The sequence below is a fragment of the Malania oleifera genome, chromosome 13 (genome assembly GCF_029873635.1).
Source record: "Malania oleifera isolate guangnan ecotype guangnan chromosome 13, ASM2987363v1, whole genome shotgun sequence".
NCBI lineage: Eukaryota > Viridiplantae > Streptophyta > Magnoliopsida > Santalales > Ximeniaceae > Malania > Malania oleifera.
Genome location: NC_080429.1, coordinates 53849585 through 53866547, shown reverse-complemented (window position 1 = coordinate 53866547; position 16963 = coordinate 53849585). Strand labels below are relative to the sequence as shown.

The 16963-nt window shown below is 39.1% G+C and overlaps 1 protein-coding gene across 6 annotated transcripts in view; it reads left to right on the top strand.

Annotated features, from left to right (window-relative positions):
- The first annotated feature begins 10281 nt into the window (after positions 1–10281).
- The window catches only part of LOC131146235 (uncharacterized), a 65218-nt gene continuing 58536 nt past the window's right edge, over positions 10282–16963 (top strand). Inside the window, exons 1-3 of one of the 6 annotated variants that reach the window (XM_058095671.1) lie at positions 10306–10586; positions 10682–10790; positions 16678–16888. In XM_058095671.1, coding sequence (XP_057951654.1) covers positions 16754–16888 — 135 coding nt within the window. In that variant the 5' untranslated portion in view covers positions 10306–10586; positions 10682–10790; positions 16678–16753. Of the gene's footprint in view, positions 10791–16677; positions 16889–16963 lie in introns of all 6 variants that reach the window. The other 5 variants (XM_058095672.1, XM_058095667.1, XM_058095666.1 and 2 more) reach the window with 5 other exon arrangements.

Genomic DNA, 16963 nt, shown 5'->3' with positions numbered 1-16963 from the left:
CTACTATCAATGCACATCCTCCAGGTGTCATCCATTTTGGGAGTGAGAAGGGCAGAACATGCACATGGACTCATGCTCTCTTGAATAAAACCTTTTTCCCTTAGTTCATCTACTTGCCTCTTTAGCTCGTCATGTTCCTTTGGGTTCATTCTATAAGGTAGAGATGAACCAGGAACAAGATCAATAGCATGTTGAATATCTCTCATCGGAGGTAATTCACTTGGTGGCTCAGAAATGACATCCTCAAACTCAAAAAGTATGGGGAATACTTCTGAAGGTGTCTCCTGCTCAAGACTCTTCAACTCGGCTTCCTTGGCAACAACCACATAAATGACCTGAGTTTCTTGACTCTCAAACTCAAAGTCCTTTTTGTTCAGAATATGTAAGGATCGACCAACTATTTTTCCTTTCATCTCCTTTTTCTTCTTACTTTTCTCACTTTTGGGCTCAAGTGGACTGAGAATGATTCTTTTGCCATTACACTTAAAAGAGTAGGTGTTGGCATATACATGTCAAATAGCTAAGGTCTCCCAAATAGAATATGAGCAACGTTCATGGGAAGCACGTCACACCAAATTTGGTCCTCATACTCTCCAATCTTAATGGGGACTAAACGCCTATAACTTATTGGCATGGTGGTTGCATTGACCCATGCAACATTATATGGGTTGGGGTGAGGCTTCGTTTTTAATCTCAACTTTTTAGTTGCTAACTTTGAAATCACATTCATGCAACTCCCACCATCTATGATCATCTTGCAGCTTTTACTCCCACACTTGATATAAGTGTAGAAAATAGAAGTACGACGCCAATCTTCCTCTCCCCTAGGCATTACCATAATATGTCTTATCACACTTAGCTGCACATTCTCATCATCCTCACTACTTAGCACATCTTCACCTACTTAATTTGTAGCATCATATGGTGCATCATCTTCTTCCTCTTCCTCTTCTCTCTCAATTGCTAAATTCCTATTAGGGCATTTCTTGGCAAAGTGTCCCTTTTTATGGTACTTGAAACATACTTCTGTGCTAGAATTTTGGCGAGAGCATCTCGTCATCGGGGCTTTCCCTTTGTCCAATGGTTATTGGACTGTGGGGTTGCTCCCACGAGAAGTGACTTGTCCTGCAAATGCTTGTTTAGACTTGTCAGTGCCCTGGATTTTCCTAGGATAGGATTCATTTGAGGGGTTACCATACCGCCTTCCCATTTGCCCTTTGTTAATTTTCTCAAAGTCATGAGCTAGATTAAATGCTTGTTCAAGAGATGTTATATGATGGGGAAACATCTCTCTCCTTAGTTCAAGCCTTAACCTAGTGCGGGACCTAGTAATTTGTTGGTTCTCTGTCTCATCAACTCCACACCTAATAGACAACTCATCTAATTGGGTCATATACTAAGAAACAATCATATTACCCTAGCGCAAGCTGTAGAGTTGTACCATAAGGCGCTCTTGGTAACTAATAGACACATACTTCTTAGTGAGCCTATCTTTCATCAAATCCTAATGCTCAATGGGACTAAAGACGTAGGCGAGCCTCTTGCCTCTCCACATTGATCCAATGGAGTTTTGCTTGCCCAATCAATCTCATCTTAGCGAATTGGACTCGATGAGGGTTAATCATCATGTACCACTCAAAGGAGGTATCCATCTCAGCTAACCAATCTTGAAAAAGTTTGGGATTCATTTGACCATCAAATGTAGGGGCTTCTATCTTCACCTTCCTAGTCATGTCCTCGTAAGGATCATGTCGGTCCCTACGGTGTGGTCTCCGACCTTGAAATTCATCCAAGTCATATTCCTTATCATCTCAGTATGAGTCATAAGGATCACGATGTTGGAGTCTCCCACGATTAGCTCGGGGAGGAGGTCGTCCTCTTAGAGAGCAAGGTTGAATTCTCAGGGACAAAGGTTATTCCCTAGATGGAGGCCTCTCTTGGCCTTCATTTTCTTGTTTTAAGGGCTGCTCTATGCTACCTTGAGGTGGGTTTTGTGGGTTTTGTGGGTTTTGAGTTTCCAATCTCTCGATTCTAGTTACGGCCTCTTCTAGGTCCCTATTCAATCTAACGACTTGTTCTTGGAGGTCATCAAGGATGTTATCCCGTTCATAATTAAATCTACGACCTCAGTATGCATTTCCAGACCTAGTTGCCAACTAATGGGTATTAGGCCAACACAAGGAACACCCAATGGGGCATTCAGCCAAAGTGAAAAGGAGGGTCAATCCACTAGTCGAGCTATGTAAACTAGCCAACGTAGCCAAACCTAGGCTCTAATACCAATATGATGTAGGACAATTCTAGGAACCCTAGTCCTACCAAAGAGCCTCTCACAAATGTGCACACACTAGATAAACTTTAAGATGAGAATTTAATTAACCACAATGAACAATATAAATTATATGCGAAAACTACAGGTTTTGGAAAATTCAAAAGTTATAAGATTCACGTAGACTTGTCCTTAAGGACCTAATCAAGTAGGATAAGATAATAACTTGAAAGATGGCAGATTCAAGCCTTAGAATTAAGCCTAAACATGCAAATTATATATCCTTAGAATAAGACACAATCAAGCATTCAAGTGTTGAAAATCTTCTTGGCTTTAAAGAGTTTGTCTGCAGAGATTGTTCAAATACATGCAATGGATTTTTTATTTTTATTTTTGCAAAGGCTACTGGAAGATGAATATTATATTGACTATCTAGGGTGTATTTTGGAAGTGTTTGAAATGAGCTTACTAAAATTATTCGGAATGATGAACATAACACACTCGAACCTTGCTTGAGAACAAACTTAAAGCTTAAGCACAAGGCAATAACTCTTGATTCAATTCAAAATACTTGATGTCCCTAATAACTTACATGCCCAGCTATGTATAAAGATGTTGGAATAGCCCTCCAACTATAGGTAAATAAAATATAACAAAGTTTTGAATGGAAAATGATAAAGTGAAGCCAAAAAGTCAAAAATGTAGAAATTTCAAAACAAATAGTCTCATTCTTCAGCCTTCCAGATGTCCAATACTTTGAATTAACTCAACTACCATATCCAAAATTAAACATATGGAAGTCTTCTTTGCAACAAACTTTGAATCACTTCATTTGGACTCTTTTAGAGAATGTTGTGGCATATTTGGTGAAGGAGTACAATTGTCCATGTGATGCAAAATTTTTGGACGAATGACTACTGTTATTGGGTGTCCAACTCGTGTACAATTTGAACTTCATATGTTTCCCTATACCTAAAGAAAGGTATGAGAGTCTTCTTTCCAACCTAATCGGAATCGGGTTATTTGGGCCTTTGTAGATGAAATTATGCATTTTTTTTTTTTGTAAAGGTGCGCAGTTGCCTTTATCCCAACGAATGTATCCACGTGACACCATCTCAGCGAATGTTATGTTTGGGGATTGTTAATCCCCATCACTACTGATCACATTTCTTATCATTAAAGAGTGCATGTATTTGAGTTTAATTGTGTACATCTCTGCTTGTATTTTTAGAAGTATTATTTTGTACGAAAAATAATTTTTAATGTATCATTTGGGTTCAGCCCGGAATTGAACTGGGGAGTCTCAGCCCCGTAAGTGAGACCGATTTGGTTAAGCCCAAAAATTGTACTTGGGTTTTCCTCGCCTTGTAAGGAGAGGATGTAAACGACTTCTACTCCGTCTGTTTAAGTGAGCAGGTTTAGTGGAATCCTTGGGGGGGTATGCCCAAGGCGGGGACGTAGGCTAGTTTGGCCAAACCTCGATAACAAATATCGTGTATCTCTGTCTCCTTATCTCATTTATTTTATACACTTTAAATTCATCTTTGTTGAATCAGGTGTAATCCCAAGAGGGGGGGTGAATTGGGTATTTAAAAAATTATGTGACAATTATTTACCTCTTAAACCCTTCTTATATATTTACCAATGACTTCTTGTTACTCAATTACTAATGTGTAAGGCTATCCAACCTATACATACAATATACACAATTTATATGCAGTGCTGAAAATAAAGAGTAAATGGAAGAGAAAAGACAAACACAGTTTTATGAGGTTCAGCCGACTTGGCCTACGTCCTCGCCTTTAGCAACCACTCAAGGATTCATTAAATCCCTGCTCCTTAAATTGGTACGGAACTTCCCTTACAATCCGCTGCTTACAAGAGGCACAACTCCCTCATACTCTGCTATTTACAAGAGATACAGCTCTCTCCTCACACACCGGTTCACACACCGAACCGTGTATACAATAAGATCTGAAAAACAACACTCAAAACAATGCTTCTAACAAAAGCTTGTGAGTACAATTCAATTTCCTAATACATTAACATATGATATAACTTGAAGCTCGTAAATGTATGAAACGATACAATCGTTTTATGTATGATATGCTTCAACACACAAATCCCTATTTAACCAAAACTCTCAAGTAAATATATATTTAAAATGTTTTGGAGTATACTAGGGTTCTTGGTTCACTTTGCAAAAATGCACAAATATATTTGAAGTGAACTTGTTAACAAAAACTTTGTCTTGAAATATTAAATCAATCAAAATCACAAAGTTTTATATCAAGTATTCAATCACAAATTGAGTATATTATTTTTCAGAAAATATCCCTCAATAGAATATATAGTTATAAGTACCAAGGATATTTAATCAACCATTAATATATCTAAAATATAGTTCCTTTAGAAAACACACACTTAAAACAAACCTTTCAATCAATCACACAACTTAAATCAAGTAGTGATCTTGTTTAGAATAACTATTGTTGACCTTATAGGTCACGTCCGGTTTTGGTAATGACAAATACTCCTGTATTTAATAAATATTTAGTTCATGTGGAGATCTATATTAGCAGACACACTAATGACATATGAAAGCTTTAAGCTTGAAGACCAGTTCGTGTTGTTTAGTTGTAATATATATTTTTAGTGGTCAAATTGGTCTGTAATAGTAATTAGGATATTTGGTTTTTAATAAGCACTCACAACACATGCATGGTTTATTTTGTAAGCTCAAACCAAAATTGACCGTAGAAAGACCTTAGGGTTTAACCTTCGATCAACCGACACCAGACTTTTTTGGTGTCTTAATTTTGGACATAAATGGCCCTAAGACACACACATTTGCACACATGTTTGCTAGGCACTTGAATAGGGTTCATATGTTTCGAAATAGGACCGAAATGCACACTTGGTGCACTTTCGGTCGACCGGCCAACTCAGTTCATTTTGGCCTGGTCGACCGAACCAGACTTGGGTTAATTGTTGACCATGGTCCTGGTCGACCGAACCATGTAGTTCAAAACCCCCCAGTCAACCGAAACCCTCTTTGGTCAACATTTTGACCATCTGGTCGATCGAGCCTTTTTGTACTCCAACTACCTGGTTGACCGAGGGTCCTCGAGAAAAATCCCAACGGTCTGGTCGACCGAACCAGTCAGTTCAAATTGGCCCGATCGACCAAACCTCAGAAACTTGAGAGATCGCCTTCCTCTGGTCGACCGAGCCTTTAGTTCAAAATCCCCTTAGTTGACCAAACCATATGAGACCTAGTCGACCGGACCTCTCGGGTTGCCTTGATTTTTATCGTTGTTAAATATTTTTTAAACAGGGTTAAAATGTTTTAAACGTCATTAAATTTTTCTAACAATCCCTAATAGGTGCCCAATGGTCAAAAATTCTGGTATGTCTATATATACTCTTTCATTTGGGTGAATTAAGCATCGATTAGAAAAAAACAAAAATCATATTTCTCTCTCAAGCTAAATACTCCCTACTGCTTATACTATTTCCAAATCCACTCAAACTTACCTTCTTCACTTCCTTGAATCATTTGTAAGTGTATTGAGTGTGTTCATTTAGAGGTTTGCTCTCTCATTTCGTGAGTGTTTGAATCGATTTTTATGAGAGCATAACCTAAGCATTCTTAGGAGGCTTTTCTAATAAGCCTACCCGAAGAAGGTTTGTGGTGAACTTCCAAGTGTTGCATTCTCATTGCAATATCTTTGGAAGTTTGTATTTGTTTTTGGTTTGCAAAAACATTTTCAAACTTACTCAAATATCTTGTGGAATCTTTATTGAACTATTTGTGAAAAGATATTTGTGTTTGTTACATTAATCTTTGTGAAAATATTTATTCAAGTATATATCATTTGTTGAATACAAAGATTATCTATTTTGCAATCCTAGCATATAGATATTCATGTGATTGAGATATTCTACTGATTGATATTCTTGAGGCTTGCTTGGTATTCTGTATGAACACATTTGATTGAAACATTTTGAAACACACAGATTGTTATTGATACTCTCACGTACTCACTACACTAATAGAAAACATATTTAAGAGTTGAAATATCTAGACCACACAAAGCTTACATTTTAAATCATCTGTGGTGTTTGTGATTGTGTGCATTTGGGGTACAAATCTGCTTTACGTGAAAGTACCCTTATATTGTACCGTTTGATTGTATATTTAAGAGATTCTATTCATGGCCTGAGGGGACGGTAATCCAGCCCAATAAGGATTAGTGTAAAGGTTGAGGTCAGCCCTATGTTAATTTGACCTGGTTTGTATAGGTATTGCTCCACCCATTTAAGTGAGCAAGTTATTGTGATAATCCTTGTGCCGGTTAGCCAAGGCGGGGACACAGGCAGTTTGGCCGAACCTCGATAACATATCTGTGTGTCACCCTTCTTTTTATTACTTTCTGGTACTTGTGTAATTGATTAAACTGTTTTATTTAATTTCTGATATTACTTACACTAGATTGACCATAGGATTGCAAACATACTTTTGTTAGGAGGAATACCTAGGGGATAGATTTTAAAACTACCAATTCACCCCCCCTCTTGGGATCACGGTGAAGCCAACAACTATGTATATGTATAGGCACTTTCAAGATCAACCTTTTAATCAAAATAGGTTTTTCAATAATAAGCTCAATGAATGATATATATATATGTATATTTATATACTCTTGAATCAAAAATCAATCAACCAAGTTAAATAAACTTTCTCAAGTAATGATCTTTTCAAAAATCAATTTTTATACGAATATGCTCACTCAAGATCAAAACTTTTCTAAAGATAGTCAAGAGCACGTAATGGGATGAGATGAGAAGTTCTTAAGAATAGTAACTTGAAAGATCAATCCTCAATACTAGATTGAAGTACAGTTGAGTGAATGAGTGCCCTTTGATTTTCGGAATGGATTTATCCAAAGACAATGAAAGTAGAATGAAGTGCAGACAATCAGCTCAAGTTTCTCTACAATCTTGCAATACAATGTGTTCTTCTCTTGTTGTATGTCTTAGCTGTGTTCTAGGATTTAGATATTTAGTATATATAGTATCTTACCCTTAGAATTGATCTCAGCCGTTGGATCAAAGAAATAGCTCGAGTTCGTTTAATAAAAATCACAATTTTAAGTTTCCCGCAAGTTCAGGTGCCTGAGATCAAAAGCCCAGGCGACCGAAGTTCCTTAAGCTTTTGAAAAATCAAGTTGGAATATAGGGTCAGGCACCTAAGGAGGTAAGTTCAGGCTCCTAAAGTGGGTTTAGGCGCCTAAGGTTCCAGGGTCAGGCGACTGAAGAGCCTCTGTCAGGTTTTGTGTTTCCCATTAATTCTTCAGGCTACCGAACTTAATCTTCAGGCGACTGAGGTTGAGTTCAGGCAACCGAAGTCTCCTTTTTCTCAATTTTTCGTTTCTAGTTTAAAATTTTGCTTTGCTTCTTTTCTTGGGTCTTTTATAAAACAACTTTTCCATGATTTTAAAAACATTTCTAAGTCCATGGAAGTTCCCTAATGATGTACATGAAATGCATGAATCCTAAAATCATCCTAAGTTATGATGAGCCTCAAATTAAATCATATGACAATGTAAGTACATAAGTTGTAAATACCCATTCCCAAGCTGTTCTTGAACTTTGCCGCTTGCATCTTGATTCTCGTACTCTTTGAGTTCCACGGATCTTGCCAAGATTTGTAAGCTTTACTTGAAGGCTCCATGACTCGTCATCTTTTCATGCTGCTTAATATAGTTCCTGTTCACAAACTCCATGCACAAATCAAATACCAAGTGATTTGTCATTATCAAAAACGGATTGGACTCGTAGAGTCAACAAGCATGTGTATGCTTATTAATTTATGGTTATATCGAATTGCATGCATACATTTACATTAAATGAGATAGACGTGTATGTTTACGCATATTACTTATTCAATTTTACATACACGACCATAATTATAATGGGATATGATATGTGGTGAATCGGCGTAAATGTTTAATTTAACCCAAATATTTTTAAAACCCAATTCACCCTCCCTCTTGGGATCACACCAATTCTAACACCTTTTATAGAGGAAAACTCGCTCAAATCCCATGAAAATGCACATCTAGAGAAGGCGGGAAAGTATTAATTAGTTAGCGTTTTGAAGGAAAAATGCAAGTTCTTGTACAAGCACACTGCTCAAGAAATATACATATCCTACCAGACACAAAAGCTGACCAGACACACGCCAATGAAGCCCCATATGAGCATGCATCCCAACCACAGGGAACACCCAATAGATGTGACCATGAGTCCCAAGAAATCTCAAATTCCCCAGGTATGACACAAGTTACAAGAAATTTTGATTCTATGCAAATGCAATCAATATATAACGGGAGGACCTTGAAACTCTACAACAACATCCCAACTGACGAGCAAAGCTCGTAAGGCTAGAAGGCTGCCCAAAAAATGAGCACAACTCATTAGACAAAACTGACCCAACTAAGGAGCAAAGCTCGTGAGGCCAGAAGGCTGCCCAACAAATAAGCACAGCTCATTAGGAAAAATGGGCCCAACTGATGATCAAAGCTCATGAGGCCAAAATGCCCAATAGCTTGGCAGCTCCACAAGAATGCCTATGAAGAGTAGATCGGAAAGAATGCACATGAAGAGCAGTTCGGTAAGAATGCCCATGTAGAGCAGCTCAACAAGAATGCCCATGAAGAGTAGCTCGACAAAAATGCCATTAGAATAGTAGCTAGACAAAAATGCCACCATAAGAGCAGCTTGGCAAAAATGGCACCAGAAGATCAGCTTGGCAGCTTGGAAGAATTCCCCATGAGGGACAGCTAAGAAAAAAATGCCACCAAAAGAGCAGCTCGGAAGAATTCCCCATGAGGGTCAGCTCGGAAAAAAATGTCACCAGAGGAGCAACTTGGTAGCTTAGCAAAAATGCCATTAGAAGAGCAGCTCGGCAGCTCAGAAGAATTCCCCACGAGGGACAGCTCGGCAAGAATGCCCTCAGAAGAGTAGCTCGGCAAGAATGTCCTTAGAATAGCAGTTCGACAAGAATTGCCCATGAGGGACAACTCGGTAAAAAGGCTCCCAGCTGACCTCCCTTGAGTTCGGCTCGACAAAGCTGTGCTCGCCTCAACCTCAACTCAGCAAAGCTAGGAGCGTAACAAGATCAGAGCAAAGCCGTGCTCACCTAAACTTTAACTCGTATTAGCCAACATCCTAGAGTTCGGCTCAGCAAGTCGTGCATAAGAAGACAGTTACTAAAAAAATTTTTTGCTCATGGACTAAGCCTAAGTAAGAAATCTCCCGTTAAGAAACCACATATCATTACTTTGGATCGGGTCATTACCCGGATCAAACACAACTAGGCTCCACAAAAGCCTAACAAGAACAACTTTCGAATTTTGGGAACATGGTTCAAAACTTCGAAACTAAGAGGGGGCAACTAATATACCCCAAACATATCACCTACCCTTAAGAGAAGGCATGTGCCCAACATTAATGAGGGAAATCACCTACCAAGTCAAATCGCTCAACTAGAGTCATTGACGCCAGCCATATATTGACTGGAGTGATCCACGCCCGTGCTATAATGATAAGAGTGATCCACGCCAAGCGCTATAAATGACAGATCTACTAGGGTCAAATCTCGCCAGTATAAAAGGGATACTACGGAGAGGTTAAAATATCTCATTCTAAACCATATTTTATTGTTGTTTCATACCTCTCAAAGCTAATCCTTGACTTAGGTATCAGAGAGATCTCCCGGAGTACATCTCGTGTCCTCCAAGCCAATCTTCTCTTCATCCTTTTCAGGTGATCGAGATCAGAAAGTTCGTCGGAAGTTATCGACATTTTTATTCAGCAACATGACCTAATTTTCAAAGTTTATAATCTTTTGCCATAGAGAAGTTGTTAAAAGATAGATTTTTTTTTTTAACATTTTATTTTTATAAATCATGATGAGTAGTGTTAGGTGAAAACTTTTTATTGGAGGGATTACGTGTGACGTGAAGTCTAAAGATTACCAAAAGATTTTTCTGTGGGTAGGGATTTGGAGACCACTGTCAGTGCCAGTTTACAAATGCAAATATGCAATGGTCGTCAATGAGGCTCCTGTGTCGGACCAAGATCGGAGGACTTTCAGGTTCAGGGCACCGTTCACCCGCGTCATTTCCTTTTTCCGTTGTAAGGCATTCGGCAGGCAGGAGGCCACGGGACCATAACCACGGGCTGCTCCCCTCCCGCGAAAACAACAGCAGATTGTGCCTAGCCTCCTCCTCTCAATTGTCCTCACTCAGTAGCTTTTCCTTGTTCTTTCTCTCGTTTGTTTGTGGGTGTGCACGGCAACTTTCCATGTTCCGACAATCTTCATGTTTTTATTTTCCCATGTAGGGTTTTCTCCGACCTTAAAGATCATTTTTTTCCCGTTGAAAACACAAATGGCGCTTCATGGGAACCGAAAATCCCAAGGGTAGAAGATTTCTTCATTATTATTGGGTGGGTAAGCATCCAAGAATTCCTTTTCCCTGTCCAACTTCTTTTTCCGGGAAAAATGAGCTTCACTTCAACTACACACACTTACCCTATGTTTGGTAGGTATGGTTTTGGGTTTTAGTTTGGGATTTGCGTGGATTTGGATAAAATGCAATGCAAAATTGTGGTAAATTTCTTCTAACTCTATACAATTCAAATTCAGAAACCCGAAATGGATGCTCTGAACACAACTTTATAAATCAGAGACATTGTTGGGTTGAGCTTGATTTGCATGTTGATGACTAATTTAATGAGTGCATCTTGAATTTTTGCTTTGATGATGGTTCTTATTTAATTAATCCTCCGTTCTATTTCAAAAGTGACTAAGAACGAAATAAACTAGTGAAAGTAGTTGAATGTTTTATTTTTCAAACTACTCAACCTAAAAGCTGAAACCGTAAAAGCAAGGTCCTTTCTTAAAAGTATACAAAAATAAAAAATGATATTGATGGGGTGGTGGCTGTTTGATGTAGGACGGGGATAGGTGATCTAATCCTACGGTTTCAACACTCAATCACATACATGAGAAACACTTTAAAATGAGAATTCAATCAGCCAAACATAAATAAAATGAATCATGCTTTATCATACAGTCCAAGGATTTTAAAAAGATATATAATCAAATTCAAATTCAGTCCCAGGTGGTTCTTTCACAAGATAGTCAAGTTACATGCCATGAAAATACCATTCAATCATTCAAGAAAATAAATCAATATTTATCACAATCATATTCCACAATTGACAAGCAAGTATGTGTATAAATAGTGAGAAATTTCAAGTTTTGGAAGTATTCAGTCGACTGGCGGCGAAAGAACTGAATAAAAATGGGATTTTTAGGGGTTTTTGCGAAACGGGTGCTTATGGGATCTTAAACAAAGATGGTAACAAAGTTATGGATGGGTTAGGTTGAGTATTACCGTGTGGCTCCTCTGGATAACTTACCAATGATCAACGAACGTGAATCAAACCAATAAATCCATCGAGATCGCGGTGAACCGGTGTAAAGGTTGCTGCTTGTTGTTCGTCGTGTGGGGAGGGCGTGGGATGATCAGAGATGGAACGGTGTGATGAATTGATGTGATGGGTAGATGTTGGATAGTTTGATGGATAAATTGTTGGTCTCACACCAACTAATCTCCGGGGAAAACGTCATAGCCTCTCGCCACTCAACCGCAAAGATCGGAACAAAGCTTTGAGCTTTCAAAGGAAGAACCTTTATTCAATCAATAATAATACTTGGCTTCCTTCCAGTGTTTACAATAGCAATATATATAGGGGAAAAGAAAGACTTAGAGATAAATGACCTAAATGTCCCATACAGGCATGCGAGTTGATTCACTCAAGGAACTCACACAAATCTCTCACAAATTAAATACTTAACACAAATTAAATACCTAAAACTCAATGCAATTAATTAAATGAAACAAAGCCTAAAGGGAGGCCCAAGCTGTGGGAGGCCTAGAGTAGCCATGTGGGACCTAGTAGATCCGTGTGGGGCCCATAAGGGTCTTGAGTCTGAGAATTGTAAAATCACAACTCAGGGCTTCTTGATTCTGAAAAGTTTTCAAGTATCTCCATATGATCTTCAAATGGTTATCAAGTATTGTGGACATCCGGGGGTCGTCCATGTGTCACCATGTTGGTGAACGAAAGGGAAAGGGGGAGTGGTTGTTGATCCCCATCATCTCTCCCGGGCTCAAAAGAATTCTTCTCCGAAGAATGAGAAGCAAAATACTTGGAGTAGAGTTCCGAGTTGAGACGTAGTAAATCTTCCTTCAAAATCTAGTTGCACTCTGAAATTGGTTTACCTTTCCACTTGACTAAGAATTTCTGATAGGATCTAGCTCGTGTGATCATGGTTTTGTCATCCAAGATTTCCTCAATGTCATCACGGTTCTTGGATATTGGTAGTGATGGTGGCAAAGGCAATTTCGATGGTTCGCGCTCATGATGAGTGGAGAACGGAATGGGATCACTTGCAGGGTTAGAAATAGGAGGTTCCAGGAAAGTAGAAGTTTCAAGAAATGGGGTTAACTCCGCAACATTAAACACATTACTAATGCCAAATTCAGTGGGAATATCAATCATATAAGCATTATAACTGATTTTCTTTAAAATCTTGAAAGGACCCATTTTCTTAGCATATAACTTTCTTACCTTTCCTATCAGAATCCGTTCGGGATGAATACGGATCATAACCATATCACCCCCTGAAAATTCTTGCAACCCGCGATGAATATCAGCAATAGATTTATAATTTTCATTGTTCAAGTTGATCTTCATTCTAATTTCAGAGTGTAGCTCATGTATGTCTTTAGCAAATGCATTAGCTTGTTTGCTCAATCTAACTTGCAGATGTAATGGGACAAGATCTATATGCTTTCTAGGACTATATCCTGTGATAACCTGACACGGGCTAAGGCATATGGTTTTATTTTTTGAACAACTAAATGCAACATTGGCCACGGGAAGGCATAAACCCCAAGCTATGAAGTGTTCAACTATGAAACATCTCAATAGGCTACTAAGGCTCCTATTAACTATCTCAACTTGCCAATTGGTTTGTAGGTGATAAGCACTAGGACATTTAAGCCTGGTGCCTAACATGGTCCTCAAGGGTTTCAAAAAGTAACCTATGAACTTCACATCCCCTATTGGAAACAATGATTTTGGGAAACCTATTCTTGATGACAATCTTGTTGTTTGTTCTATTATGGATGCACTGGCTCAAAGTATTTTCTTCCTTGGGATTAAGGAAAGTAGGGTAGTTAAGTGTACCTAAACTCTTCTGAACAAAGTTAGGTTCCTTCAATTCATGCATTGGTGTCAGCTCCTCATATTCTATCGGGTTAACTCTATGATGTGATAAATGAGGCAAAGATGAACCAAGAACAAGATCTGTGATAAGTGAAAGCTTTGTTGCGGGAGATGACTCACTAGGTGGCTTAGATAGGATATCCTTAAACTCAGAAGGTAGAGATGATACTTCTAAGGGTGTTTCTTTTTCATGAAAGGGTATTTCAGTCTCCTTAGGAACATCCACCGACACTACCTTGGTATCTTGACTCTCCTGCTCACACAACTTTTTACTTATGGTGTTCAAGGTTTCACCACAAGTCTCTTTCTTTTCCTTCTTATTTTTATCATCATCTTCCCTATCAAGCGCCAAGTTCATGGGTGCTTTTCCTTTGTCCATAGGTTGCTGGACTGTGGAATTACTCTTTCGGGAGGTGACTAGACCTGATTGTGCTGGTTGGGACTAGTTGTAGTTCGGTACCCTTCGAGAGTGTGGTTCATTTGAAAATTGTTTTCCCATGGGCCCTTTAGTTGTTTGCTCAAAGTCATAAGCTAAATTATAGGCATGTTCAAGGGACTCAATGTGATATGGGAACAGTTTTCTCCTCAGTTTAGGCTTTAATCCTAGGCAAAATCAGGAGGTCTGTTGACTATCAATCTCATAGACATCACATCTTATAGACAGTTCATTGAATTCACTTATGTATTCTGACACAGTCATGCTACCTTGACACAAACTGTACAGTTGATCTATAATGTGCTCTTTATAACTAAGGGGTTCATACTTCTCTCTTAGCCTGTCCTTCATTAGATCCCAATGCTCAATGGGTCGATGATTTAACTTCGCTTCCCGCCTCTCGAAATTTATCCAATGGAGATTGGCTTGCCCCGTTAATCGCATTTTTGCAAACATAACCCGATGAGGGTTAGTCATCTTACACCAATCAAAATAATCATCCATCCTAGTCAACCAATCTTGGAAGACTTTAGGATCCTTTTGTCCATCATAGGTGGGGGCTTCTATCCTCATTACATCCTTGTATGGATCACGATGGTCCCTACGGTAGGGTCTCCTAACATGAAGGTCATCAACGTCATAGTCCTCATCATCCCAATGTAGGGCATAGGTCTCATGACGTGGGGGTCTCCTAGCAAAGTCATCCTGATGATTCAATCGCCGTTGTGGAAGGAGAGGAGGTCTCTCTAGGAGGCATAGGTGGTCCTCTTTCATCACTAATCCTACGACCTCGGTAAGGATTCCTGACCATCCTAGGGGTTGGACAAGGATTCAGACACACTAGGGAAGCCCTTGGAATGTTGTTTGGTCACACAAAGTAGGGTCAAGTGTAAACCTAACCAAACTATGTTCCAAATATCCAAAATTTTGAATATAGGTGGGCTGGCCTGGGCAAAACCGTCACCCGTTTTTCTAGAAACCCGAGAGCTGCTAATGGATTTTCAGCCGCGGACACCCTTCGGTATTTGGGGCATAACTTTTGCTATAGAACTCCAAATAAGGTGATCTTGGTGTCAAAAGAAAGCTAAGAAAATTTCCCACAACTTTTGTGTTTAAGGCTTTTGAAGATGGGAAGGTTTTGATAGTGAAAATTGCACATCAATTCGGAATACGGACAATGAAAATGTTGAGACTTAGAAGGTTCGCCTAATCTGACCTAGGCTCTGATACCAAGATGATGTAGGAGGGAGATGGGTGACTTAGTCCTACGGGTTTCAACCCTCAATCACATACATGAGAAACACTTTAAAATGAGAATTCAACCAACCAAACACAAGCAAAATGAATCATGCTTTATCATGTGGTCCAAGGATTTTAAAAAGGTATATAATCAGATTCAAATTCAGTCCCAGGTGGTTCTTTCACAAGATAGTCAAGTTACATGCCATGAAAATACCATTCAATCATTCAAGAAAATAAATCAATGTAATCACAATCATATCCCACAGTTGACAAGCAAGTATGTGTATAAATAGTGAGAAATTTCGAGTTTTGGAGGTATTCAGTTGACTGGCAGCGAAGGAACTGAATAAAAATGGGATTTTTAGGGGTTTTTGCGAAACAGGGGCTTATGGGATCTTAAACAAAGATGGTAACAAAGTTATGGATGGGTTAGGTTGAGTATTACCGTGTGGCTCCTCGGGATAACTTACCAATGATCAACGAACGTGAATCAAACCAAGAAATCCATCAAGATTGCGGTGAACCGGTATAAAGGTTGCTGCTTGTTGTTCGTCTTGTGGGGAGGGCGTGGGATGATCAGAGATGGAATGATGTGATGGGTAGATGTTGGATAGCTTGATGGGTAGATTGTTGGTCTCACACCTATTGATCTTCGGGGATAACGTCTTAGCCTCTCGCCACTTAACCGCAAGGATCGGAACAAAGCTTTGAGCTTTCAAAGGAAGAACCTTTATTCAATCAATAATGATACTTGGCTTCCTTCCAGCATTTACTATAGCAATATAGGGGAAAAGAAAGACCTAGTGATAAATGAGCTAAATGTCCCATTCAGGCATGGGAGTTGACTCACTCATGGAACTCACACAAATCTCTTGCAAATTAAATACTTAACACAAATTAAATACCTAGCATAACTCAATGCAATTAATTAAATGAAACAAAGTCAAAAGGGAGGTCCAAGCTGTGGGAGGCCTAGAGTAGCCGTGTGGGACCTAGTAGATCCGGGTGGGGCCCACAAGGGTCTTGAGTCTCGGAATTGTAAAATCACAACTTGGGGCTTCTTGATTCTGAAAATTCTTCAAGTATCTCCATAAGATCGTCAAATGATTATCAAGCATTGTGGACATCCGGGGGTCATCCACGTGTCACCATGTCGGCAAACGAAAGGGAAAGGGGGAGTGGTTGCCGATCCCCATCACTGTTTCTTTTTCATTATGTATGCCTTTTAAAAACTTTGATCAACGATCCATCTTATTGCTATTTTGAGGCTGCTTTTCCCTGCATGCATGATCTATCATCAACATGATGTTTATCTTGTCTAACTTTTTTTTTCCCCCCCTACGCACACCATACTTTTCAGGGTATTTGGACTCAAATGCGGTAATTAGAGACGCAGGGTGCGACCGATTGTGGGGGCAAGCACTTAGATAAGGAAAATGGAAGATGAAAGGAGTGTAGCTGTTATGCCTGTGCAGCTTGCAATTCAAAGAGAATTAGCATATCGGAGGAAGTTGGGGGTGCTGGGGCTGCAACCACTGGGTGGATCTTGGCATGATCTTACACCTTTACAAGTAATTATTTGTCCTATATTTTCATACTAACTCAATCTTGATTTGTCTTTTGTGTATGACAGCAAAAATGTTATA